At 44.8% G+C, this 26,332-nt stretch overlaps 1 protein-coding gene across 1 annotated transcript in view; it reads right to left on the reverse strand.

Annotated features, from left to right (window-relative positions):
* Positions 1-26,332, reverse strand: part of LOC109935801 (zinc finger protein 850-like) — a gene marked incomplete at its 5' end in the record, with an annotated part of 75,228 nt that overhangs the window by 20,460 nt on the left and 28,436 nt on the right. The window contains 3 exons of the mRNA XM_048619606.1: positions 11,508-12,176; positions 15,563-15,685; positions 16,201-16,343. Of these exons, the coding sequence (XP_048475563.1) occupies positions 11,508-12,176; positions 15,563-15,685; positions 16,201-16,343 (935 nt within the window). The remainder of the gene's footprint in view (positions 1-11,507; positions 12,177-15,562; positions 15,686-16,200; positions 16,344-26,332) is intronic.

A 26,332-nucleotide genomic window follows, 5' to 3' on the forward strand; every position in this document is an offset into this window, starting at 1 on the left:
GGTTATGTTTTCATGCTGTATGACTGTAGGACTGACTACAGTCAGGAAAAAAAAATTGCACTATTGAGGAAATGCCTGGGGAGCAAGTAATGACAGCATGCAATTATTAAGGACCCAAGAGGGATGAGGGGTTTCATTTGCATTGTTCTCTTGGCAATACTAAGGTTGTCTTCATTACAGCAAAGGAGATTTGGGGGCATTTGATTGAGATATACAAACTCATGGTATTTTAGACAAGATTCATGAAGCAAATCTCGTCCTATTAGCTGATTATTAAATAAATTTTGGGCAAGAGATGGAAGCAGTCAAGAGCAAGGAAGAAAGACTGAACTCAGACTTTCAAAAAAAAATACTCTTGCACCACTTACACTTCAAGGTTGATAATATCCAGGATCTGATAATTTGGGTCAGGTCTTAATCTGATATTTGACTTGAAATTTCAAATGGGCAATATGGTGGTGTAGTGGTTAGCGATGCTGCCTTGCTGTGCCAGGGATCTGGGTTTGATTCCAGCCTTTGATGACTGACTGTGTGGAGTTTGCATATTGTCCCCATGTGTGAGAGTTTCTGCCTGGTGCGCTGGCTCCTCCCACTATCAAAATGATGTGCACGCTAAGTGGATTATCCATGCTAAATGTGGGGTTACAGGGATAGGGTGGGAATTGGGTCTGGGTAGAATGGCCTCCACAGGTTGGTGCAGAATGGCCTCCACCTGCACTGCAGGGATTCTATTCTATTCAATTCTATATTTCCACAGGCAAAGCCTCACATCACAGCCACTTGAAAAAGAGTTTCCAAAATAAACATTTGGCTAATAGGATTAAAGAGAATCCAAAGGGTTTCTTCAAATAGTTACTCTTCTGTCGTTAAAGTAAGGGTAGAATAGAGCTCCTTAAAGATCAGCAAGGCCACATATGTGTGGAATGCAGGAAACAGGTGAGTATTTTTTTTAATCAGTGTTTGCTGTGGAGAAAGATATGCAAGCTAGAGAACTTGGGGAAATAAATAGCAATATCTTGAAAAATGTCCAAATTACAGAGGAGGTAGTGCTGGATGTCTTAAAACACATAAAAGTGGATAAATCCCTGGGAATGGATCAGGTGTATCTTAGAACTTTGTGGGGAGCTAGGGCCCCTTGCTGAGATATTTGTACCATCGACAGCCATGGATGAGGTGTCGGAAGACTGGAGGTTGGCTAACGTGGTGCATACGTGGAAGAACGGTAGTAAGGAAAAGCCAGGGAACTATAGACTGGTGTGCCTGATACCACTGGTGTGCAAATTGTTTGAACGAATTCTGATGGACAGGATTTACATGTATTTGGGAAGGCAAGGACTGATTAGAGATGATCAACATGGCTTTGTGCGTGGGCAGAGCAATGTCAAATGGAATTTAATCCTGATCAGTGCAAGGTGATGTATTGTGGGAGGTCTAATAAGTAAAGGTTATACACAATGAATGGTAAATCCCTGGGGAGTACTGAGGAACAAAGGAATCTTGGTGTACAAGTCCATAGATCCCTGAAGGTGTCAGTACAGGTAGGCAAGTTGGTGAGCTTTTTCAAGTGATGAAGAGGACTAATAAAGGCAGAGCAGTGGACATTGTCCATATGGACTTCAGTAAGGCGTTCAACAGAGTTCAACGTGGTAGATGGGTTAACAATGTTAGATTACATGGAATACAGTGAAAACTAGCCATTTGGATACAAAACTGGCCAAAAGGTAGTGGTGAAGTGTTGCTTTATCAACGGAGGCCTGTGACCAGCAGTGTGCCTCAGGGATCGGTGCTGGGTCCACTGCTTTTCATCATTTATATAAATGATTTAGGTGTGAATATAGGAGGTATGGTTAGTAAGTTTGCAGATGACATCAAAATTGGTGGTGTAGTGGACAGCAAAGAAGGTTACCTCCGAGTACAATGGGACCTTGATCAGATAGACTGATGGGTGGAGGAGTGGCAGATGGAGTTTAGTCTAGATAAGTGAGAGGTGCTGCATTTTGGTAGGGCAAATCAGGGCAGGATTTATACACTTATTGGTAAGGTCCTGGGGAGTGTTGCTGAGCAGGGAGCTTGGGGTGCAGGTTCATAGTTCCCTGAAAGTGGAGTGCAGGTAGACAGGGTAATGAAGGTGGTGTTTGATAAGCTTGCCTTTATTTGTGAATGCAGTTAGGATGTAATGTTGTGGCTATACAAGACAATGGTTAAACCACTTTTGGAATACTGCGTTCAACGCTGGTCTTTCTGCTACAGAAAAATGTTGTGAAACTTGAAAGGGTTCAGCAAAGATCTGCAAGAATGTTGACAGGGTTGGAGGGTTTGAGCTATAGGGAGAAGCTAGGGCTACTTTGCCTGGAGCGTTGGAGACTGAGGGGTGACTTTATAGGGATTTATAAAATCATGAGGGGCATGGATAGGGTGAATAGTGACACAACCTACACCGTCCACCTTTTCAAAATTTTCCCCGGCCCCTAACACCTCATCTTCACCATGGACGTACAGCGTAACCCCCACATGGAGAGCCTAAAAGCCCTCCACTTCCTCTCCTGTAGGCCCAACCAGTCCCCCTCCACTGACGCTCTAATTCGCTTGGCTGAACTGGTCCTCACTCTCAACAATTTTTTCTTTGATTCCTCCTACTTCGTACAAACCAAAAGGGAGGCCACGGACACCTGCATGGGCCCAAGCTGTGCTTGCCTCTTTGTACGATTTATGGAACAGTCCCTCTTCCGCAACTACACCAGCACCATCCCTCACCTCTTTCTCCGTTATATTGATGGCTGCATCGGTGCGGCCTCATGCTCCCGCCAGGAGCTTGAGCAGTTCATCAACTTCACCAACGCTTTCCATCCTGCCTTTAAATTCACCTGGACTATTTCTGATACCCCGCTTCCCTTCCTCGACCTCTCCGCCACACCCAGTACCTTTCCCTCCAACCGCAAGAGGTGCAACACCTGCCCTTACACCTCCGTCCAAGGCCCCAAACAATCTTTCCAGATCCAGCAAAGATTCACCTGCACTTCATCCAACGGATCTATTGCATCCGTTGCACCTGATGTGGTCTCCTCTATATCGCGGAGACCAAATGCAGACGTGGGGACCATTCGTGCAGCATCTGCGCGCTGCACACATCAACCAACCCGACCTTCTGGTTGCCATCCATTTTAATTCCCCCTCCCATTCCCTTAGCGACATGTCCATCTTTGGCCTCGTCTACTGTCAGAGTGAGGCCAAATGTAAACTGGAGAAACAACAAATATTTTGCCTTTGGAGCTTACAGCCCAATGGCCTCAACACTGACTTCACCAGGTTCAAAATCCCTCCACCCCCAGCCTTATCCCATGTTCAGCCCTCCCCACACTCACCTCCCTGACCTGACCTAACTTGTCCATCTTCCTACTCACCTATCCGCTCTACCCTTCCCAAGGACCAATCACAATTCTCCCTACCTGCATCCACCCATCACATCTCTGCTACCCTTCCCTCCCCAAACCCTCCCTCTATTTATTTCTGAGCTCTCCACCCCTCCTCAGTCCTGACAAAGGGTTTTGACTTGAAATGTTGACTTTCCTGCTCCTCGGATGCTGTCTGACCTGCTGTGCTCTTCCAGCCTCACACCTGTAGATTCTGGCTTCCAGCATCTGCAGTCCTTATTGTCTCCAAGTGACTGAAATAGTCAAAATGTTTTCCCCAGTATAGGGGAGTCCAAAACTAGACAGCACAGATTTAAGATGAGAGGGGAAAGATTTAAAAGGGACCTAAGAGGCAATTATTTCACAAGAGGGTTGTGTGTGAAGAGAATGAAATGTCAGAGGAACCGGTGGAGGCTGTTACAATTACAACATTTAAAAGATATCTGAATGAGTATGAATAGAAAGCATTTAGATATGGGCCAAATGCTGGCAAATGGGGCTAGATTAATTTAGGATATCTGGTCGGCATGGATAAGTTAGACTGAAAGGTATGTTTCTGTGCTGTATGTCTCTATGACACTCTGAAAACATATGAATTGGGTGCCATAGTGGGCCATTTGACCCTGCATGTCTGCTCCATCACTCTTTAAAATCACAGCTGATCTGACTGTAACCTCAACTCCACATTCCCATCTACTCCTAGTAACCTTTCACTCCATCGCTTATTTGACCCTGCATGTCTGCTCCATCATTCATTAAGATCAGCTGATTAGAGTTACCTCAACTCCACATTCCCACCTATTCCTGGTTACCTCTCACTTCCATCTATCGCTGCCTTAAAAATACTCAAATATTTGACTTGCACTTCTATTTAAGTGCCACTGGCTCAGGATAGTTTTGATTTGAAAGGCTACTTGCAAGTGGTGGTGTTTGCATGCATCTGCTTCCCTTGTGTCTTTAGATTGTAGGCAGTGCTGGTTTGGAAGATACCGTGAAAAGAATTTTGGTGAGATATTGTAGTGCATTTTGGAGATGGTACACATTACCACAACTGTGCGCAATGTTACAGGGAATTAATTTTGAAGATGGTGAATAGGCTGCTAATTGAGTGCACTGTACTTTACTGGGTGATGCTTGTAGAAGATGATCATTAGCAATCGTGGCAGGCATTTAGAGACATACAGCATGGAAACAGGCCCTTTGGTCCAACCAGTACATGCCGAACATAATGCCAAACTACTCCCACCTGCCTGCTCCTGGCCCATATACCTCTAAACCTTTCCAATTCATGTACTTATCCAAATACCTTCTAAATGTTGTAACTGTACCCACATTCACCACTTCCTCAGGAAGTTCACTCCACTGGCAAACCACCCTCTGTAAAAAAGAAAATTACCCCTCCTTTCACTTTAAAAATGTGCCCCCTCATCTTGAAATCCCCTATCCTAGGGAAAAGGCAACCACCGTTAACAGTATTTATACCCCTCATTATTTTATAAACTACTATCAGGTCACCTCTCAACCTCCTGAACTCCAGTGGAAAAAAGTCCCAGTCCATCCAGCATTTTTTTACAACTCAAACCGATGTTTTCCAGATTTTGTTGCATTTGGACATGGAATGTTTCAGTTGCTTTGTGCTATTCATATTGTGTTATCAACATTCAAAACAAACAAGCAAGCAATTCTCTCAGAGATAGTAAGAACTACCAATGCTGGAGGAACACAGCAGGCCATGATTCAAGTTAATGTGTGTATTAGGCCTACCATTTAAAGCTCATTGCAAAGGAGTTTGCAAAATTCAAAACAACCTCTCTATTGCTTCCTGCGCCAAGATGGCTGCAGTTGCGCCTATAGCACATTGCCCCTATTAAACATGGCGGCCTCGAACTGGGGCCCAGTCAAAAAAGAAACCTCGTAGTTATCGGTTCTAATCGCTGCAACAGTGGAACCCATCGTTTCTTATTTGGTGGTTGGAGGCCACACAGGATATTTATGAAGCCGAACTGCCCACGTAAAGCACCGAAAGCCGGTCCTTGCTTTTATTATATTCTTACCGTCCACAGATCCGAGAAATTACCGTCACACCAGCCCACCATACAGATTTCACATGCGCTGGGTCATGGTCCTTGCGTGATTGACAACAGCGTAGGACCAATAGAGGGGCGGGGCGGGTGGACCGTGCGGGTCCTCCAACCAATCGGATTGAAAGAAGAGCAGGATCAGAAATTCCATTGTAACTTTTATATCAAAGTTTGATTGAAGTAAACTAATTGCTGCTGAGAATTCTTGAATTGCGAGCAATGATCACAGATGTTTTCAAATAGGGACAACACTGAATATCTAGAATATTCAACTCTAGCCAATTACCAATAAAGTAAGCAGAGTCAAATACTGTCAGACTATTCACACTAAACCGTCATAAATGCACAATAATCGCTGATTCCAGTCCCTGGAACCGTGAAATCCCCCTCCAAGCCACTCACCTTCCTGACTTGGAAATACATTCATCGTCAGATTTGCTGGGTCAAAATCCTGAAATTATTTCACTAATGGCAAATGGACTACAGCGGTTCAAGAGGACGTCCCATGATGAATAATAAAAATAAACAAACTTGAACTTGTTAATGAAAGGAGTATAACAGGCAAAGCAGATGATTAGTCAGTCATACAGAAACAAAAACAGAAATTGCTGGAAAAGCTCAGCAGGTCTGGCAGCATATGTGGACAGAAATCAGAGTTAACGTTTTGGGTCGAGTGACCCTTCCGCAGAACCGATGGTGGCTGGGAAAGTGTAGGTAGAAGCTAACTGTGAGGGTCTGGGGTCTATCAGCTTGGAGGCAGTGGGAGGTCACATCACTGGATGAAATTAGGTTGGTGACTGTAGTTGACCTCTCTACGACTGTCTCCAAGCTGATAGTCCCCCTGCCATGCACAGCTCGCTTCTGCCTACACTTTCCTAGCCACCATCAGTTCTGAGGAAGAGTCACTCAACCCAAAAGGTTAACTCTGACTTCTGTCCACACATGCTGCCAGACCTGCTGAGCTTTTCCAGCAATTTGTTTTTGTTTCTAATTTACAGCATCCAGTTTTTTTGGTTTTCACTTAGTATTTAACTCATGCCATTTCTCTTCTAGGTATACCCACTTTGAAGACATTCTGCTCCACTCTCCACCGCTCACTGATGCTGAACGTTCTGTACTCAGCAAAGGCCTCAGTTTTATCCCTCTGCGCTCCCATCTTAATGAATTTCAAGCACGGCATGACATTGAACTCTTCTTTCATCACCTTCACCTCAGTGCCCATTTCTTTGGAGAAGAGTCCTCTCCCTGTCCCACAAACCCCTTCGCCCACCTTCAACACTCTCCATCCAACTGGACCCGTCCCTCTGGCTCTTTTCCTGCACTCGACCTGTTCATTGAGAACTGCTGACCTGGCACAGATCACCTCAATTTCTCTGCCACTCCCTTTACCCATTCCAAGCCATCTTCCCAGGAACTGACTGCACTCCATACTCTAAGATCCAACCCTGACTTTGTAATTAAGCCTGCCAATAAGGGTGGTGCTGCTGTAGTCTGGTGGACTGACCTCTACATTGCAGAGGCTGAGCATCAGCTGTCTGATACCTCCTCCCATCTACCCCTGGACCATGACCCCATGATGGAACAACAGGCCATTGTGTCAACTACAGTCACCAACCTCATTTCATCCGGTAATCTTGCTCTGCCACCAAGCTGACAGTCCTCCAGCCCTGCACAGTTCGCTTCTACCTACATTTTCCTAGCCACCATTAGTTCTGAGGAAGGGTCACTCGACCCAAAATTTTAACTCTGATTTCTCTCCACAGATGCTGCCAGACCTGCTGAGTTTTTCGAGCAATTCATGTTTTTGCTTCTAATTTACAGCATCCACAGTTTTTTTTCGCTTTTATAGAGTCATACAGTACAGAAACAGACACGTTGGTCCAACTCGTCCATGCTGACCAGGATTCCTAAATTGAATAGTCCTATTCGCCTGCATTTAAGCCCATATCACTCTAAATCTGTGGACGCTGGAAATCAGATGTAAAAACAGTAATTGCTGAAAAATCTCTATGGAGACAAATTAGAGTTAGCACTTCGGGTCTAGTGACGCTTCTTCAGAACAATGGTAGCTAGGAAAAAGTGTTTTTTATGCAGAAGGTGGGTGGAGGAGTGGTAAGGAGTAAATGATAGGTGGAGATAGAGCCCAAAGAGAGAGAAGAACAGTTGGACAGACACAGGAGTGGATAACAATCAGAATGACTGCTACTGGGGACTAGCGCAGGCAGTCAGACCATGTGTGGAAGCCCCTGTGCTGAGCTACTGCAATGTAATGTCCATGCATAATTTGTTTATATGACTGTAATGGTTATTGTTTTAACTGTCCTATTTCTAACTTATTCTATTATTCTATGAATCACTGTAAAGTAATGCAATTACTTTTCTTTTTTTATTCCTCTTTTGTATCTAGGATTTGTACCCAGGTACTTGTACCTAAGATAGCGCCATAAAAGGTGACGTTGCAAAACTTTTCACTGTACTTCTGAACTTGAGTACATGTGACAATGAATGATATTCTATTTTAGTGACTAACAACGTACCCATTGTGTGTACTAGCAAACACAGTCTAAAAATAAGGGGTAAGCCATTCAGGACTGAGATGAGGAAGAATTTTTTCATTCAGAGAGTTGTGAACCTGTGGAATTCTCTCCTGCACAAAACTGTTGGGGCTAGTTCATTAGATATATTCAAGAAGGAGCTAGATTTGGCCCTTGCGGCTAAAGGGATAAAAGGATATAGAGAGAAAGCAGGAATTGGATACTGAAATTACATGATCAGCCATGATCATACAAATGGTAGTGCAGGCTCAAAAGTTCGAAAGGCCTGCTCCTGCACCTGTCTTCTATATTTCCGTGTGATAACAAAACCTGGTGTATGGGTTTGGGGTGAGGACATGGGAGAAGGTGCCTCAAGCCCTAAGATTGTTGAACTCAAATGCAGAAGGCTGTAGAGTTCCCAGGTGGAAAATGAGATGCTGTTTTTCCAGCTTGTGCTGAGCTTCACCAGAGCAATGCAGCAAGCTTGAAGTCGGAAGTCACACAACACCAGGTTACGGTTCAACAGGTTTATTTGAAATCACAAGCTTTCAGTGTGCTGCTCCTTTGTCAGGTGAAGTGCACCTGTAAATAAACATGTAGGACTTCTACTTTCTGAGCCTGGCCAGGTGATTGAAGTTTCAGTGTGGGAGCATAATTCCCCGTGAGCTTTAAGATAGTTATAGATAAGGATAAGACTGATCCTCAGGTGAAAACACTAAAAGTTGGGGGAAGACTAATTACAACTGCATTAGGCAGGAACTAGAGAAATTAGATTGAGAGCATCTATTGGAGGGTAAATCCACAACTGACATGTGGGAATCTTTTAAAGGCCAGTTGATCAGAGTTCGGGACCAGCATTTTCCTGTGAGGATGAAAGGTAAGGGTACTGTAGCTGTATAAGACTTTAGTTAGGCCACATTTGAAGTACAGAGTGCAGTTCTGGTTGCCACATTATACGAAGGATAGAGAGGGTGCAAAAGTGGTTCACCAAGATGTTACCTAGATTGGAGTGTATTAGCTATAAGGAGAGGTTGAACAAGCTTGGATTGTTTTTGCTAGAGCATTGGAGGCTGTGGGGTGACCTTGATAAAAGTACATAAAATTATGAGAGGTACAAATTGGGTGGATAGTCAGGAGCCTCTTTCCGAGGTTGGAAATGTTAAATCCTAGGGGCATAGCTTTAAAGTGAGAGAGGAAAAGTTTAAAGATGTACAAAAAAGTTTGACAGAGGATGGTAGGTACTTGGAACATGCTGTCAGGAGGGAGATGGCAGAAGCAGATACGATAGCATCATTTAAGAGTCATCTAGATAGACATGAAAACAGGCAATAAATGGAGGGAAATGGACCCTGTGCGTCATGGTCGTTACAGACATGGTGAGCTAAAGGGCCTATTCCTGTGCTATACTGTTCTATGATGACTTAGGAGCTCCACAACTGAGTGAATCCCTCCCTCCAGAGCAGTAGAGCAGCCTCTCCTCTGTGTGGCAGTATTGTTGTATAAGCAGATTGAAAAACTTTGTAAATCGCTTCCTACACATGGAACAAGAGAACAATGTCTCCCCATGTGTGAACTTGCTGCTGTGTATGAGGCTGGAATCCCATTCCACACCAGGCAGATCTTTTCCCCACGTTTGTGCTGGTGAGCAATGAGGTTTCGTGGATGCTTGAATCTCTTACCACAAGGAGTGCAGCTGGCTTCTTCTTAATCCAAATCCATTGGTGTCTCAACAAGGTGGCTCAAACTGCGAATCTGACCATATAGGGTTATTAAAAAAAGGAAGTTATTGATGAAACAGCTGAAGATGAATGGGCCTTGGACACATCCCTGTGACATTTGGGTTGTCACTTAGTTGCTACATTTCAATCATGGGGAGCCTTTAACATAATGAAACATCCCCTAAACAAATTCAAGACCATCATCAGCCAATACAGATATCATGACTGTAGCCTGATCCTACAGTCGAGACAATGGAAGTCTGCAACTGTTGGAGGGAATTCACTGGGAACAATGAGTTTGCAAAGAAACGTTAGTCAATTTATGACCCAAGGTAGTGAAATTGAAATCATTGCTTTTAACTAGTATGTTTATTTGCTGAAGAGGTAAAAGAGTGAATGAGTGAGGTTCACCCACAGCCTCAGTCACCACTTTAGGACAGGCAGAGAGAATCTGGAGAAGAGAAAATAATTAGGAAAGTGGGCACTGAATCTGGAACTGTGTGGAGTGGGGGAGGACTGTGTGGGACAGGGGCCTATATTTAGGGATATGAAAATAGAAGGAATTAAAACAGGATTTGCCTGCTCTGAATATCTGAAACGCTTACAATCAGTGATTGGATTTGAAAACTCCTTTTACAGAATATAAGAGGGAAACAATTTGCCAGAGAACTCAAATGAAAAGCCTTGCCATTGTCTCTTTGTACAGGTTCTGCAATCATTGATCACTCTCCCAGTGTGGTCATGACACTGAGCCTGTGAGCTCTGAGGCATCAATGGTGGTTGCGCTGTGGAGACTCAGCTGGGACTGTCCTCTTGTTGAGATCAAGGCTGTATGACTCAACGTATTTCTGGTCTGTCAAGAGAATGAGTTCCAATGCCCAGTGACTGCGCCTCTCAAAAATCTGAGGAACAAAATGATCCCAACCAACCGTCCATCCACCCTGCTCTCAACTTTTATCCCCACTCCAATACTCCCCAACCCCTGGTAGGCAAAACTAAAGAAAAATAGGAACAATTTGACTCATTGGGCTAATGGAAAGAAGGGACAGCCAAATGGATTGTCACAATCTTAGTGACAAAGAAGCTCCATGAGCTGTTACAGGTGAAAATGAAGAGATAGGGGACAGGATGAATCCTTTAAAAAGAACTAACTTGTGTTAAAGACATTAAAAAGATTCACCATTTTGTACTGAACACAAAGCTGATTTATTTGACTTTTATCCAGAATATTAATACCTGCATCTGGATTGGAGCTTCTAATATCAGTAGAAGCATACCCTAATGATTTAGGACTGGATGCAAAACCCAAACACAGCAGTTATTTGAGAAGTCACTGGTGTCGCAGCACATTGGATGTGAGAGTGAATTCCTTTCCACACCAGGAGTAGATGAGTGGCCTTTCTCCAGTGTAAACTCACTGATGACACAGTTGCTTGAACCCAGTCCAACGGTGAGAGCAACTGAATGGTCTCTTTTCAGTGTGAACGTATCGACAGTCATCAGGTCAAGATTGCGGAATGTGTTATAAAAGTTCCTGGCAACTTTTTTTTTCAAAATTACTCATGAGACATGGACGGCACTGGCTGGGGCAGCATTTAGGACAACTGAGGATGAGCACTAAGTCCGGACATTTAAAACTTTTCTCATCACTATGAACTCATTGTTATACAATAAAGTTAGGTTATGTCTCGAACAAAGCAAGAGCATCCGATTGGGCTCATGTGAATGTGAACACGTTGGTGAAAACATTAATGGTATCTCCCTCAGTCTGGACACTTGAAAGGTCTTGCATCAGTGTGAACTCGTTGATGTCTTAACAAGTGAGACAACCGAATGAATCCCTTACCACAATCAGAGCAGGTGAATGGCCTCTCCCCAGAGTGAACTCGCTGGTGTGTTAGCAGGTTGGACAAACAAGTGAATCCCTTTCCACAATCTGTGCAGATGAACGGTCTCTCCCCAGAATGCACTCGTTGATGTGTCAGGAGGCTGGACAAACACGTGAATCCCTTCTCGCACTCAGAGCAGGTGAATGGCCTCTCCCCAGAGTGAACGCGCTGGTGTGTCAGCAGGTTGGATGAACAAGTAAATCCCTTCCCACACTCCGCACAAATGAATGGTCTCTCTCCAGTGTGACTGCGCCAATGAATTTCCAGATGGGATGGCGAAATAAATCCCTTCCCGCAGTCCCAACATTTCCATGGTTTCTCTCTGGTGTGACTGCATTTATGTTTCCACAGGTTAGATGATCGGCTGAAGCTTCGTCCACACACAGGACATGTGTATGGCTTCTCCCCACTGTGAACAGTTCTTAATTCTTCCATGTTCAAAGCCTGATGATATTCTGGTCCTGCTGAATCAGGTGTCATTGTCAGGTTTTGATTTGATGTTTGGTTCGAGCATCCTGCTTGCAAATCCTCTGTTTCCAAAACCCTGTGAAATTAATTTAAAACAGGAAAAAGTGACGATGAAAGCTGCTGGATTGTCATCAAAACTCCATTAGTCCATCAATGCTGTTCAGAGAAGGGAACCCGACACACAATCTGAGGCTCCACAATACTCTGGCCTGTATGGATGGAGACGGCGAGTTGCAGGAGGGGGTCAAAGGAGATAGACTTCATCCATCTGCAACTCAGTGAGAAGTTTGTCAGAATATTCCAAATCTACAACTCTCCACCACCAACTGATTCTTGGCAGAAGCATCACCTCCCAGACATACACTAGTGGTTTAACTGGAGACAGCATATTCACCTGCTCTGTTTGAGAGAAGGGATCTGATCTATCATCCAACTTTCTGAAACATCAGTGAATTCACTAGAAACTGCAGAACTGAACACTGTTCAATCTAAGAGGTGAGCCTACTTCTGCTGATGTTAAAAATTCCTATTACTGGGATAGAATTAATATTCTCACAATCAATTTGCTTTATTTTGTATCCTTCACTCGTCAAATGAAGTATGTTTTGGATCGTTCTGTTTTGTGATGTAAAACTTTATTTGCTGCTCATGAAGTGGTCTGCTCTAACATTGGAAAAACGAAACAAAAATTGGATGATCATTTTGTGGAATAACCTCAACTTAGATGGAAAGCTGCAGTGTGGGCTTCTGGTCATTTGTCATTTTAATTCTTCACTCCAATCTCACTCTTGACCTCTGTCATTGGTCTCCTGCACTGTTCCAATGAAACTCAATGGGTGCTTGAGGAACAGCAGCTCATCTTTAGATTCATCTTTGAGTTCAGCAGTTCCTGTAACAACAGGTATTTGACAGGATGCAATGACTTCAGGTTGGTCTATAATCAATCTCAACAGACCTACCATTATCCCTTGTTGGCAAATATCTTTGGTTAACAAAATCTGTCAATGTCAGATGTAAAATACCCATTGACCTAGCATCAACTGCTATTTACAGAAGACAGTTCCAAACTTCTACTAACTTTAAATGAAGAGTTTTGTAATTCACTCCTGAAAGGAATGGCTTTAATTGTTGGATTGTGTCCTTGGTGCAAGATTCTCCAACACAAATATTTTCTCTGTCAACTCCAGTTAATATTGTGAAAACTTTAAAGTGATCAATTCTTAATCTTCCACATTCCAAAAATAGAACTCTCTCAGTGAGAAGGTGGACAATGGAGAAGACAGAAAGAACAGGGAGGGAATCTATACTTAGTGGAAGAGATCTAAAGTGTGTGTAAGGATAGGGAGACCTGGGCGTTCATGTCACAAGACATTTTGGTGATGGCAAGGTGTACAAGAACAGTTAGAAAGACGTATTGGGTTTCTAGCTTCATAAACAGAAGTACCAAGTTCAACAAGAGGAAAATATGCTGAATCTCAATAAAGCATTGGTGAGGCAACAACAGTCTGCAGAAGGGATTTACCACATTAGTTCCAGAAGAAAGGAATTTTAGCCACAGGATTATTTAGAGAAACTTAGATAAAACAAAGAACTATGGATGCTGGAGATCTGAAACAAACAGAAATTGTTCGAGAAACGCAGCAGGTCTGGCAGCATCTCTGAAGAGAAAACAGCATTAACATTAACTTCTAGTGAGCTTTGTTCAGAATGGTTACAGAAACTTAAGAATTTATTTTCTTGAAGTAAAGGATGGTATATTTGATAAAGATGTGCAAGATTGTGACAAACTTAGATAATGAGACAAAGAAAAAGTTGTTTCTGACACAGGAATTCAGGGATACAAATATTAAGGTTATGAATATGAGTTACAGAGGACATTCAAGGAAATTTTTTTTAGGCAGTGTGAGGTAATACTCAGCAGACTGCCTACAGAGATTTAAAAAAGCAACTGGGTTAGAGCTTGAGGAAATAGTTTGGAGGTATTTGGGTATTTAATAGGGGAATGAGAAAGACTTGATTGCTCAACAGAGAACAACTAATCCGATGGCCCAAATGGGTTCTGTAGTAACTGTAACAAAGTCAGCCAGGGGTAAATAAAGGGTGACTTGGTGACTGTATATCAGCCTCCGTGGAGTTATTCAGCCTCTTTCTCTGCTTTTGCTCTCGAGGGAGTGCAGTGAAGGTTTACCATTGCTGATTCCAGGGATGGTGGGTCTGACATATGAGGAGAGACTGACTAGGTTAGGATTGGGAGTTCAGATAAATGAGGGGAATCTCAGAGACTTATAAAATTTTAACAGGACTGGACAGGGTAGATGTTCCCAAATGTGGGTGTGTCCAGAACCAGGAATCACAGTATGAGGATTTAGGGTAGATGATTTGGGACAGAGATGAAGAGACATTTCTTCACCCAAAGTATGATGAGCCCGTGGAATACATTACCACAGGAAGTAGTTGATGCCAAAACATTGAATGTATTCAAGAGGCGACTAGATATAACGCTTGGGGTGAACGGGATCAAAGGTTCTGGGGAGAAAGCAGGATTGTGCAATTGATTTGGATGATCAGCTATGATTGTGAAGAATGGTGCAGCAGGCTTGAAGGGCTGAATGGTCTCCTCCTATCTTCTATGTTCTGTAACTCTACAATACTGTGGGCTGTCTTGTTCTATGGTCTAACTGCAGTTTTTTGTTTTAATTGAATACTTCTTAAGATGGGTACCCAGAATTGAATACATAGAGCAAGTGTATGCCGAGGATTTTAAGTTTTCTTGTGCTGAAATTGTAGAGTCCCTACCTTAGAATCAAAAAGCCTGGATTCAAGTTCCACCTATTCCAGAGGTGTGGAATAACATCTTCATAAAATCCCTACAGTGTGGAAACAGGCCCTTCGGCCCCACAAGTCCACACCGATCTTCAACGCATCCCACCCAGACCCATTCCCCCTATAACCCACCACATGCCTACACATCATCCCTAGCCACCAATCTACACATTCCTGAACACTACAGGCAATTCAGCATGGCCAATCCACCTAGACTGCACATCTTTGGAATGTGGGAGGAAAAGGAGAACCCAGAGGAAACCCACGCAGATACAGGGAGAATGTACAAACTCTACACAGCCACCCAAGAGTGAAATCAAACTCGGGTTCCTGGTGCTGTGAGGCAGCTGTGCTAACCACTGAGCCACTGTGTCGCCAACAGGTCTCTGACAGGTTGCTTAGAAAAAAACTGAAAGATCTGTGGATGCTGTAAATCAGAAACAAAAACAGAAATTGCTGGGAAAGCTCGTCAGGTCTGGCAGCATCTGTGGAGAGAAATCAGAGCTAACGTTTCAGGTTGAGTGACCCTTCCTCAGAAGCATTGCTTAGAAAATATCTATAATCAGGGCTTTGAATATCTTGGTGCTTTTCCATTCACATCAATATCCGAAATCTGTTCCAACAAACCAACAGACAAACCTTTTCCCTTCGACAGTCAAAGGTCGCTGACTTTCATGTTCTGATGATTCAAGTGACTCTGTCAGATCTTGGTGTGATGCTTGGTTTGAGTTTCCCATTTTTATATTCTTTCTATATAATATCCTGTCAAAGGAGTTACAAAAAGTCATCACTATTAGTGTCGGTCAGAAGCTCAGAAAAGAAAAAAGCTATCTGCATAGATTTGGTATATATTTGCTCCCCCTTCTCCACGCTTCCCCGTCTGTCCGGGATGACCGCGCGTGCGCCCTGCTACCCATTGTCCCGATGAAAATGGCGGCCGTTGCCTGGGCCTCGGAAGACCAGTGAGGCTCACAGCTGTTGGCCAGTTTGGCGCAAATACATTTCCAATTTGAGACTAGAGGCCTATACCAGGTATTTCTGAACCTTCCCAAACAACAATAAATCCATTTCTATCCTGCAGTCAACTGTTTATCTTCCTTAACTCATTAGAATTAGCACTACCCATAATTTCGTCAAATCACAAATGCGCCTGCGCAGCGACACGAGTTTTCAGCAGTCACATGACTCAGCAAGGGTCCACCTACCCAAACCCAACCCGCAATGATTGGCTCGCAGCCCCCGTCAATCAATCGGGCTCCATTATGAAATGAACGAACATCAGTATCGTTTGTTGTACAGCGGTAGTGTCTCCACCTCCGGGTTCAGACAGAGATAGTAGGAACTGCAGATGCTGGAGAATCCGAGACAACAAGGTGCAAGGCTGGATGAACACAGCAGGCCAAGCAGCATCATAGGAGCAGAGAGGCTGACGTTTCGGGCCTAGACCCTTCATCAGAAAAGGGGGAGGGGAAGGGGGTTTTGAAATAAATAGGGAGAGAGTGGGAGGCGGATAGAAGAGGGATAGAGGAGAGGATAGGTGGAGAAGAAACAAACAGGTCGAAGAGGCGGGGATGGGGCCAGGAAAGGTGAGTGTAGGTAGGGAGTTAGGAAGGGGATAGGTCAGTCCAGGGAGGACGGACAGGTCAAGGGGGCGGGATGAGGTTGGTCGGTAGGAGATGGAGGTGCGGCTTGAGGTGGGAGGAGGGGATAGGTGGGAGGAAGAACAGGTTAGGGAGGCAGGGACGAGCTGGACTGGTTTTGGGATGCGGTGGGGGGAGGGGAGATTTTAACAGGTCTAGGCCCGAAACGTCAGCCTCTCTGCTCCTATGATGCTGCTTGGCCTGCTGTGTTCATCCAGCCCTGCACCTTGTTGTCTCGGATTCTCCAGCATCTGCAGTTCCTACTATCTCTGGTTCAAGTCCTGTCTGCTCCAGAGATGTACAATAATATCTCTGAACAGACTGATTCAAAAATGAAAAAGGGCTAAATATTCCACACCTTCGTCATTGTAGGTTCCAGTTGCTGATTTTGCGGGGAGGCAGTGGTTAGCACCGCTGCCTCACAGCGCCAGGGACCAGGGTTCGATTCCAGCCCTCAGGCGACTGTCTGTGTTGAGTTCGCACATTCTCCCCGTATCTGCGTGGGTTTTGTCCGAGTGCTCCGGTTTCCTGCCACAGTCAAAAGATGTGCAGGCTAGGTGGATTGGCCATGCTAAATTGCCCATAGTGTTCAGGGATGTGTAGATTAGGTGCGTTCTAGGGAGATGGGTCTGGGTGGGGTGCTGCAAGGGTCAGTGTGGACTTGTTGGGCCAAAAGGCCTGTTTCCACACTGTAGGGATTCTATGAATTCTGCGAGGGAGGGACAGCCATGGAATGATCAAAGTTGGGACCCCTCTGGGTTGTAGGGGGCCTGTGGCTAGGCACTACCACAGAAACTGGTAAATAAAGGCACCAGTGGACATCCAGTTCCTGGCTGACACAATCCATCACCTAGAAATGGCAGTGCTGGGACACAACATTGTGCACCATTTGGAGGACACTCGGGGATCTCCCCTGCATGTATTCTTGTTCAAATTTCATAGCAGGCCTAGCTTCCTGAACCTCCCTCAGGAGCCCATACCCCACAATCTGCATTGCCTTATGGGAACATCCCCTGTGTCCTTCTGCCTGGTGAAGTACATTTTTAGGCTGCTGCTACATATTGTCCACTTCCAGATCCTTTGTTCACTGCCCAGACACACCTTGCATACTTTTTGTTAACTGCCAGACAGTGGAGGTCCTCCAGCTTTCCCTTGGGCTCCTGAGTGGAGGGTGTTGTATGCAGCAAACCCATGTAACTACACATTGTGGCTTATGGACTCCCAAACCAACTATTTATTTTGCTGAACTGTGGACCATGTATATATTGGTTCAGGGTGATTGCCTTTTTAGGTATCTGAACAATCTTTTGTTGTGCTTTTGGTTGTACTTCAGCCCTACATGCTTGATCTTTGGGCATTTAGTGTGGAGGGGTGTGGCCAAGTCAGAGGACCTCTTTGTGAGTCTGCATCTGGGCCTGGCCAAGATAGCTATTGACAGGGTCAGAGAGCAGGCAATAGAGGGAGTTATTGGCTGCTAACTGTCTGGCCTTTTCCACAGCTACATTTGCACCTGGGTGTCCTTGGAGAGAGAGAGGTGGGCATCTCAGGGAAGTACAGTGTTGTACTTCTGTATAATTCCATTTTGATTTAGCCCTTCCCTCTTCCCTCATCTTTTGTTGTCTGTATTGCCCCTCACGTGCATTGCTTGATCCTTCTGTTAGGCTATTTACAACTGGTGATGGTTTAACCTAAGAGTTTGAGGAGAGCTTTTCATAGCCCTTCTTTCTTGGACTTTGCATGCAAGTTGAACAAATGGAAACATGGGTGATTTACTGGTGGTGGTTAATTAATAAAAAACACTGGGGTGATTTGGAGGTGGGGGTAAAAGCCATTCAGTTATGCATGATAACACTTCCAGATACCAAAAAAAGGAAGGTGAGTGAGGATAGGGGCCTCTTTTGGTGCAGTGATTGTTAATGTCCCTCTGAGCTTGCAGGCCAGGTTTCAAACCCCACCTACCCCAGAGTTGTGTCTTAACAGCTCTGAATAGATTGATTAGAAAATATCCATGAGGTGATTCTTAGGGAGAGGCTTATAAATTGACCCTGGAGAGGAAACTGGTGCCAATTTCACGATGGCCACAGAAGAGTTGAAGCAGCATAGACTCAAACAATGCAGCAGAACCTTGTGGTATTTCCCGGTCAGCTGACTCTCTGGGAACAGCCTGGGAAATTTAAGTCTGCAATTCCTCTGCAGTGATTGTAACGAGTCAGCTGGATAGATCTCAACCACCAAACATGAGTTCCCTGATTGGACCAGGTTAAAGCCCCAATCAGGGAGCCCTGGCTGACAGATACAAACAAGAGAGTGTCAGGGGTTCTGTTCACTCAGAGCTAGCTCTGAGGAATCTGGACCAGTGGCAAGTACTATGCATGTGTTAAAAAAATGAAGGGTGACTTGGTGATAGGATACCGTCCTCTGTGGAGTTATTTCAGTGGCGATGAAAGTGGGATTAGTGATGTAACCAAGCAAAAGTGCCTACTTCCTGAAACCCAACTGGACTTAGAAACTGGCACTACAACTGGCTTTGTCATTAGAAAACACAGCAAATGGAACAAGTGAGCTACAGGATATGCCATTGGAAGTGGAAGTGGACACTCTTGCCAGGCCGACTGAGCTTGAAGGACACCACTTAAGTAAAGGCAATTGCATAGCTTCACTTAGGACATATCCTGAACAGAGGGACTCTAGGTCAACCCACAGCCACACCCTAGAACAAAGCCAAGCATCTGTCAAACAGTTAACATTTTCTTCAGGATCCAGGCTGGCAAGCCATTGTAGGTGCTACAGGTATAGAGTCATAGGGATGGACAGCATGGAAACCGACCCTTTGGCCCAACTCATCCATGCCAACCAGATATCCTAACTTAATCTAGTCCTATTTGCCAGCATTTGGCCCATATCACTCTAAACCCTTCCTATTTATGTATCCATCCAAGTGCCCTTTAAATGTTGTTAATTATACCAGCCTTCACCACTTTCAACTGCAGCTAATTCCATACATGCGCCACCCTCTGAAAAAGTTGCCCCTTAGGAACCTTTTAAATCTTTTCTGTTAAGCTTATGCCCTCTAGTTTTACACTCCCCTACCCTGGGGAAGGGCCTTGGCTACTCACCCTATCCATGCCCCTCATGATTTTATAGATGTCTAAGGTTAACACCCAGCCTCCGATGCTCCAGGGAAAATAGCCCCAGCCTATTCAGCCTCTCCCTATAGCTCAAACTCTCCAACCCTGGCAACATCCTCGTAGATCTTTTCTGAACCCTTTCAAGTTTCAGAATGTCTTTCCTAGAGCAGGGAGACCAGAACTGAATGCGCTCTTATAAAAGTAGTTTAACCAATATCCTACATAGCTGCAACATAACCCTTCTACTCATTTGATCAATGCATTGGCCAATAAAGGCAAACATATCAATTCCTGTTTTCACAACACAGTCCACTTGTGACTTCACTTTTTATGAACTATGAACCTGCATCCCAAGGTCTCTTTGCAACACTCCACAGGACCTTACCATTGAGCATGTAAGTCCTGCCCTGATTTGCCTTACCAAACTGCAGCACTTTAATTTCTCTGAAGATGGTGTTCAATTTCTCCAAATTAAACACCATTTGCCACTCCTTGGTCCATCTACCCATCTGATCAAGGTCCTGTTGTACTCTGAGGTAATCTTCTTTGGCATCCACTACACCACCAGTTTATGCAGGCTTGAGGCAGCGAAAGAGTTGCGCTAAGCCTGAATTGAGTAAAAGAACTGATAGGCTGGTATCCAGGAGAATGCAAGCCCTGGGTTTGGAACAGTTAAATTGCTTAGCAACACCCAAATCAGAACCAAATCAAGTTAAATAGTCACCCAGTTCTAATGGAAGTTGATATCAGCACAGCTAAATCAGCGATTGCAGAACCAGTCTTTAACAAAATTCACTGTGGACTCCAATCCTTATGTTTGTGTAAGACCTCGGCTAAACTGAGAACCTATACCAGGGAACTTTTACAGCTTAAGGGTAAAATTTTGGTTCCAGTCTCTAATGAGAAGCTATTTCAGTTGCCACTGATTGTAGTAAAAGGCTCAGGACCAAGCCTGATGGGGTGAAATTGGTTGAGAAAGATTCAATGGCTCAACATTTTTCAATTAGAAAATCACTGCCTGAGTGAAGTCTCAATAACATACCAGGAGTTTTTCAGGAAGGTCTAGGGATTATCAAAGGAGACAAGGCCAACTTGCACGTTGACCAGGAAGCAATTCCATGATTTTGCAAGGCCTGCCCAATGCCATTTGCCTTACATGCTAAAGTAGAGGCAGAAATCAAGAAATTGGAAAGCAATCATCAAGAGATAGCAAGAACTGCAGATGCTGGAGTCAGAGATAACACAGTATGGAGCTCGAGGAACACAGCAGGCCAGGCAGCATCAGAGGAATAGGAAAGTTAATGTTTTGGGTTGGGACACTTCTTCAAAAATGGGGAGGGGGAGGGGGAGGGGGAGGGGAGCTGGGAAATAAATAGAGGAGGGATGGGGCTGGGGAAGGTAGGTGAAATGGTGATAGGTCAGTGTAGATAGGAAGTGGTGGGGTTTGGTCAGTGGTATGGGTGGGGCAGACAGGTGGGAGAGAAGATGGGACAGATTGTGTCAGGTCAAGGAGGCAGGGATAAGAGGGAGGGTTTAGGTGGGAGGAGGCCAGCGGTGGGGAGATTTTAAAACTGGTGGATTCCATGTTTAGACCATTGGGCTGTAGGGTCCCGAGTGAAAATATGAGGTGTTGCTCCTCCAGTTTGCAGGCAGTTTCATTGTGATACTGGAGGAGGCCCAAGATGAACATGTCACCCAGGGAGTGGGAGGGGGAATTAAAATGGTTGGCGACTGGAAGGTGTTGTCATTTGTCACGTACAGAGCACAGATGCTCTACGAAACAGTCTGAGTCTAAGCTTGGTCTCACCGATGCAGAGGCCACATTGGGAGCAGTGGATACAAAAGGCCAAGTTGATGGATGTACAGGTGAACCCCTGTCTGATATGAAAGGTTTGTTTTGGGCTTTGAATAGAGGTGAGGGGGGAGGTGTAGGGGCAGGTGTAGCACTTCCTGCGGTTGCACGGAAAAGTGCTGGCTGTGGTGGGGTTAGTGGGGAATGTGGAGCAGATGAGGGAGTCGTGGAGTGAGCGGTTCCTATAAAAGGCAGATAGGGGTGGCGAGGGAAATATCTCTTTGCTTGTGAGGTCAGTTGTACCAATTGTGAAGCCCAACAGGTCAGTTTACTTTTGTGGGGATTTTAAACAAACAGTAAACTGCTTATCATAGCTGAATAAATACCCAGTCCCTTGCATAGAGGACTTATATGCAAAGCTGGTGGTTGGGAACGTTGGGGGAGCTGTCCTTCACGAACATGGACATGAGCCAAGCGTACCTGCAATTGCTTTTAATATGAGGATTCCCAGAATTATGCTGCAATTAATACCATAAGTGTTTATACCAATATACATGACTACCATTTGTCTGCCACTTTTCAGCAGACAATGGAGAACATTTTACAAGGTCTACTCCAGATCGCCATTTATCTGGATGATTTGCTAATAACAGAGAAGTCGAATAAGGAGCACTTAGAGAACTTGTACATAGTCCTTAGACATTTGTCCCAAGTGGCCGTGCACCTCAGAAGGGAAATTAAGAAGATCAAACCTGCTCCAACTCCCATGTCTGTACTGGACCTTAGGTCTTTCCGTGGATTGGTGAATCATTATGGAAAGTTCATATGTAACCTGGCCTCCACCCTGACATCTGCTTTTGAAAAAGAGACAGCCTTGGAAATGGTGATTAGCCTTTACGGAAGTGAAAAAGCAACTATTGTCATCTAAGCTGTTGGCACATTGTGATCTCAAGTGAGTTCTAGATGCCACCCCATATGATATCGGGGTACTGCTGGCTCATAGGTGGCCCAACAGAGAGGAATGCCCAATAGCAAATACTTCCCTGACTTTGGCTGATGCAGAGTGCAAATACACCCGGATAGAGAAGGAAGGTGGGCGGTCACATTTGGAGTCAGGTAGTTCCACCAATACCTTAACGGATGTAAATTTGTAATAGTAATAGACCACAAGCCACTGCTAGGGATACTCAAAGAAGACAAGGCCATGCCATCTATAGCTTCAGGTTGAATTCAGCAGTGTCCTCTCAATCTAAGTACAACTACAAGTTAGAACACCGTCTGGGAAGCCAAGTAGCAAATGCGGATGTCTTGAGCCACCTCGTGCTGGTAGATACACCACCGGTGGCGTCACCATTGGAGGAGTCCATTCTGGTTTTAAATTTTCTGGATACCAGCCCAGTCACCACGGACTATCAGACTATGGACACAAAAAGATCCTGTCCTGGCAAAACTTAGACAGCTGGTGGTGATGGGGGAAACAAAAGGGCCATCATGACCAGAAGTGAAACCTTTGCGGACCTGGCCAGACTAGATCACGTAGAGGACAGCATTTTATTACGGGGTGTAAGAGTGATTGTCTTGAGAAAGATCGTTGCCAGATATTGGCTGAACTCCACCAGGGTCATCCAGGGGTGTCGAAAATGAAGATATTCGTGAGGAGTTATGTCTGGTGGCCAGGATTAGATGCACACATAGCCCACGGGGCCATGCCCACAAGGACCAAAATTACTACCAAGAGCTCCACCACATTCGTGAGAATGGCCAATAAACCCTGAATTCGGTTATACACCAACAATGCCAGCCCTGTAATGGACACCCACTCAAAGTGGTTGGGTATGAATAGAGTTCATTCGTCAAACACGGGGATGACGGTAGAAAAGCTGCATGCATCTTTTGCAATACATAGGCTCCCAGAAGTGTTGGTCACAGTCAATGAGCCATCATTTACTGGCAAGGAAATTGTGTCTTTCTAAAGTTGAATGGCATTTGGCATATAAAGACCATACCATCCATGGTCCAATGATCTGGCAGAAAGAGCAGACCAAACTTTGAAGGTATGCTTAAGGAAACAGCCTACAGCTTTACTCGATACCCAACTGTCACAGTTCTAATTTGATTATCGGACCACACCTCATGCAGCTACAGGGAGGGCTCCAGCAGAGAAGACTCTGCAACAGGTTAAATCTGATCTTCCCGGACCTGGAGCGGGAGAAGTGAAACAGGAATGCCACTGCTGTACACAAGACTCCTCTAAGCGAGATGGAGTTTACCTCAGAGGATGAGGTTAAAAACCACGGAAAGGCCCTGAATGGGTGTGAGGCCTGTTGATGTGAGGTCAGGTTCTGCGAAATGCAAAGTTTGGGTCGTAAGGCAGACCGGAACAAGTTTGTGGACCGCTTGACAGCTGTAAACTCACAAACGGGACAGGAACAAACATACCCAGCCCCTCAAAACAGCTGGAAGCTGTGGGTTCTCCATCTCCACTGAGCACTGAAGAAACCTCAGAGTCTGAGTTGTACATGGCGGATGTCACAGCCTCGACACCTTTACCTGAAGAAGAGGATGAATATTTTCTGAGACGCTCCGGGTACGAAAACATGCAAGGGTGAAAGAAGAAAGATCAGGCGTACATCCTTATTCCCACCCTTAGAGGGGGAGGGATGTAGTGACTGCACGTGTAGATAAAGTGAGACTTGGTGACAGGATCCCTGGCCTCTGTGGAGTTATTTCATCCTCACTCTCTCGTTTTCTCATCATTCTTTCAAGGGATGTGAACATTGCTGATAATATCACAGGTTTATCATCGATCCTGAACTGTCCTTGAACTAAGTGATTTTTTCAGCCATTTCAGAGAGCTGTTAAGGATCAACAACATTGCTATAGGTCTGGAGTAGACCAAACCAGCTGGCAGATTATAAATGCAAATAGCAAATGTTGGACAAATTCAGGAGGTCTGGCAGCATCTTTGCAGAGAGAAACAGCTAGTGTTTCAAGTCCGACATGACTTTTTCAGAACTCAAGGATGGCAGATTTCCTTCCTGAAAGGACATTAGCATTAGGTAGTAGATGGGCTACTGATGACAAATGACGATTGTGATCATGAAACTATCATTGCAACTTGCTTTCAATTTCAGAATTCCATTGCCATGATTTGAATCCATATAACCCACGACATTAGCCTGGGCCTCTGGGTAACTACTTAAGTGACATAGCCACTACCCCACCATCTCCCTGTTGAAGTTCTTTAGAGTTGGAGGGATCCCACTCATTGAATGCCAATAGATTCAGATATTTTTGAACCAACCTGCTCAGAATAATTACTGCACATCTCTGGTACGTCGAGGGATACTGTCACTGCAGACATGAGCCCCTTAGTTCAAGTTTCAGTTATTTTTAAAATCAACCTGTTCAGAGATGCTATATACACCTCCAGAGTAGGTGGGACTTGAACCTGGGGCCTCTGAGCCCACTGCCACTGTGGCACAAAAGCCCCAGAAAAGTGAAGATTTAAAACTTACTCTATGTCCTGGGTAACTACCAACTCCTTGACTCACTCAGTCTCCAACAACTCCTCCTCTGTCTTGAGCCATGACCTCCACTCTCCCAGCTGCAGGCTGGACCCAAGGGCCATCATTATGGGCCTGATCTGCTGGATCACTGGATCACAACATTGCCCCATGTCTCCCAAGTGTGATCCCGCTGGACCTAACATCATTCCCACCTAGTCCAATTTGATCCTGCTGCAGCAGAGGGACTCCTGGTACTCCAACCGGCCTTACTCTGCTGGAGCTGAGGCATCCCTGCAACTGCCAACAAATCAGCTGGCGCACCCTTACCATGCCTTAGCCCTGATGGACAACACTTCCCACTGACACTACTCTGCTCATACTGACACACACCTTGGCCTGACCTGATCCCCCAATCTACCTTAAGCTCTTATCTACCTACCTGGCACCCTGCACTCCTTCACCCATCAATATCCTACCCTCTCACCTTCTTTACCTGTCTTTCTGCAGTAAAAATAAAAAAGTGCCCTTCAAACTGAAATGCAACAATAAGTACTGTGAACCAGCAGCAGGTGTTGGCCTGCAACACTACCTCTACATTGAATGCATTATTCTGTTTCTTCTGATGGATGCACTTGGAACAGGTCAGAACCAGAATCTTTGCCAGAGAATGTATTAGAACCAGATTTACGGATGATACAAAACTATGTGGGATGGAAAGCGGTGAGGATGACACAAAGCATCTGGAGAGGGATACAGACAGGTTAAGCAAATGGGCAAAAAATTGACAGATTGAAAATAATGTCGGAAAATGTGAGGTTATGCAGGGGACTGCAGAAAGCGACAGAATATTCTTGTTCATGAATCACAAAAAGCTAGCATCCATGTTCAGCTCATAATTGAGATGACAAATGGAATATTGTCTTTGAAATAAAGGCCAATAAGTATAAAAGGAGGAGGGAGTTTTGGTAAAACCATACAAGGCAATGGTTTGGAACAAGGTGAACAGTTTTGGTCCCCTTATCTAAGGGCATTTGAGGCAGTCAGAGAAGGTTCCCCAGGCTGATATTAGGACTGTCTTATGAGGAGAGGTTGAGCCTGTTCTCATTAGAATTTAGAAGAATAAGAGGCAACCTCATTGAAACTTACAAGATTCTTTTGGGGATAGCAGGAACTGCAGATGCTGGAGAATCTGAGATAACAAGGGGTAGAGCTGGATGAACACAGCAGGCCAAGCAGCATCAGAGGAGCAGGAAGGCTGACGCTTCGGGCCTAGACCCTTCTTCTGAAGAAGGATCTAGGTCTGAAACGTCAGCCTTCCTGCTCCTCTGATGCTGCTTGGC

The sequence above is a fragment of the Rhincodon typus genome, chromosome 43 (assembly GCF_021869965.1).
Source record: "Rhincodon typus isolate 14 chromosome 43, sRhiTyp1.1, whole genome shotgun sequence".
Taxonomy (NCBI): Eukaryota; Metazoa; Chordata; class Chondrichthyes; order Orectolobiformes; family Rhincodontidae; genus Rhincodon; species Rhincodon typus.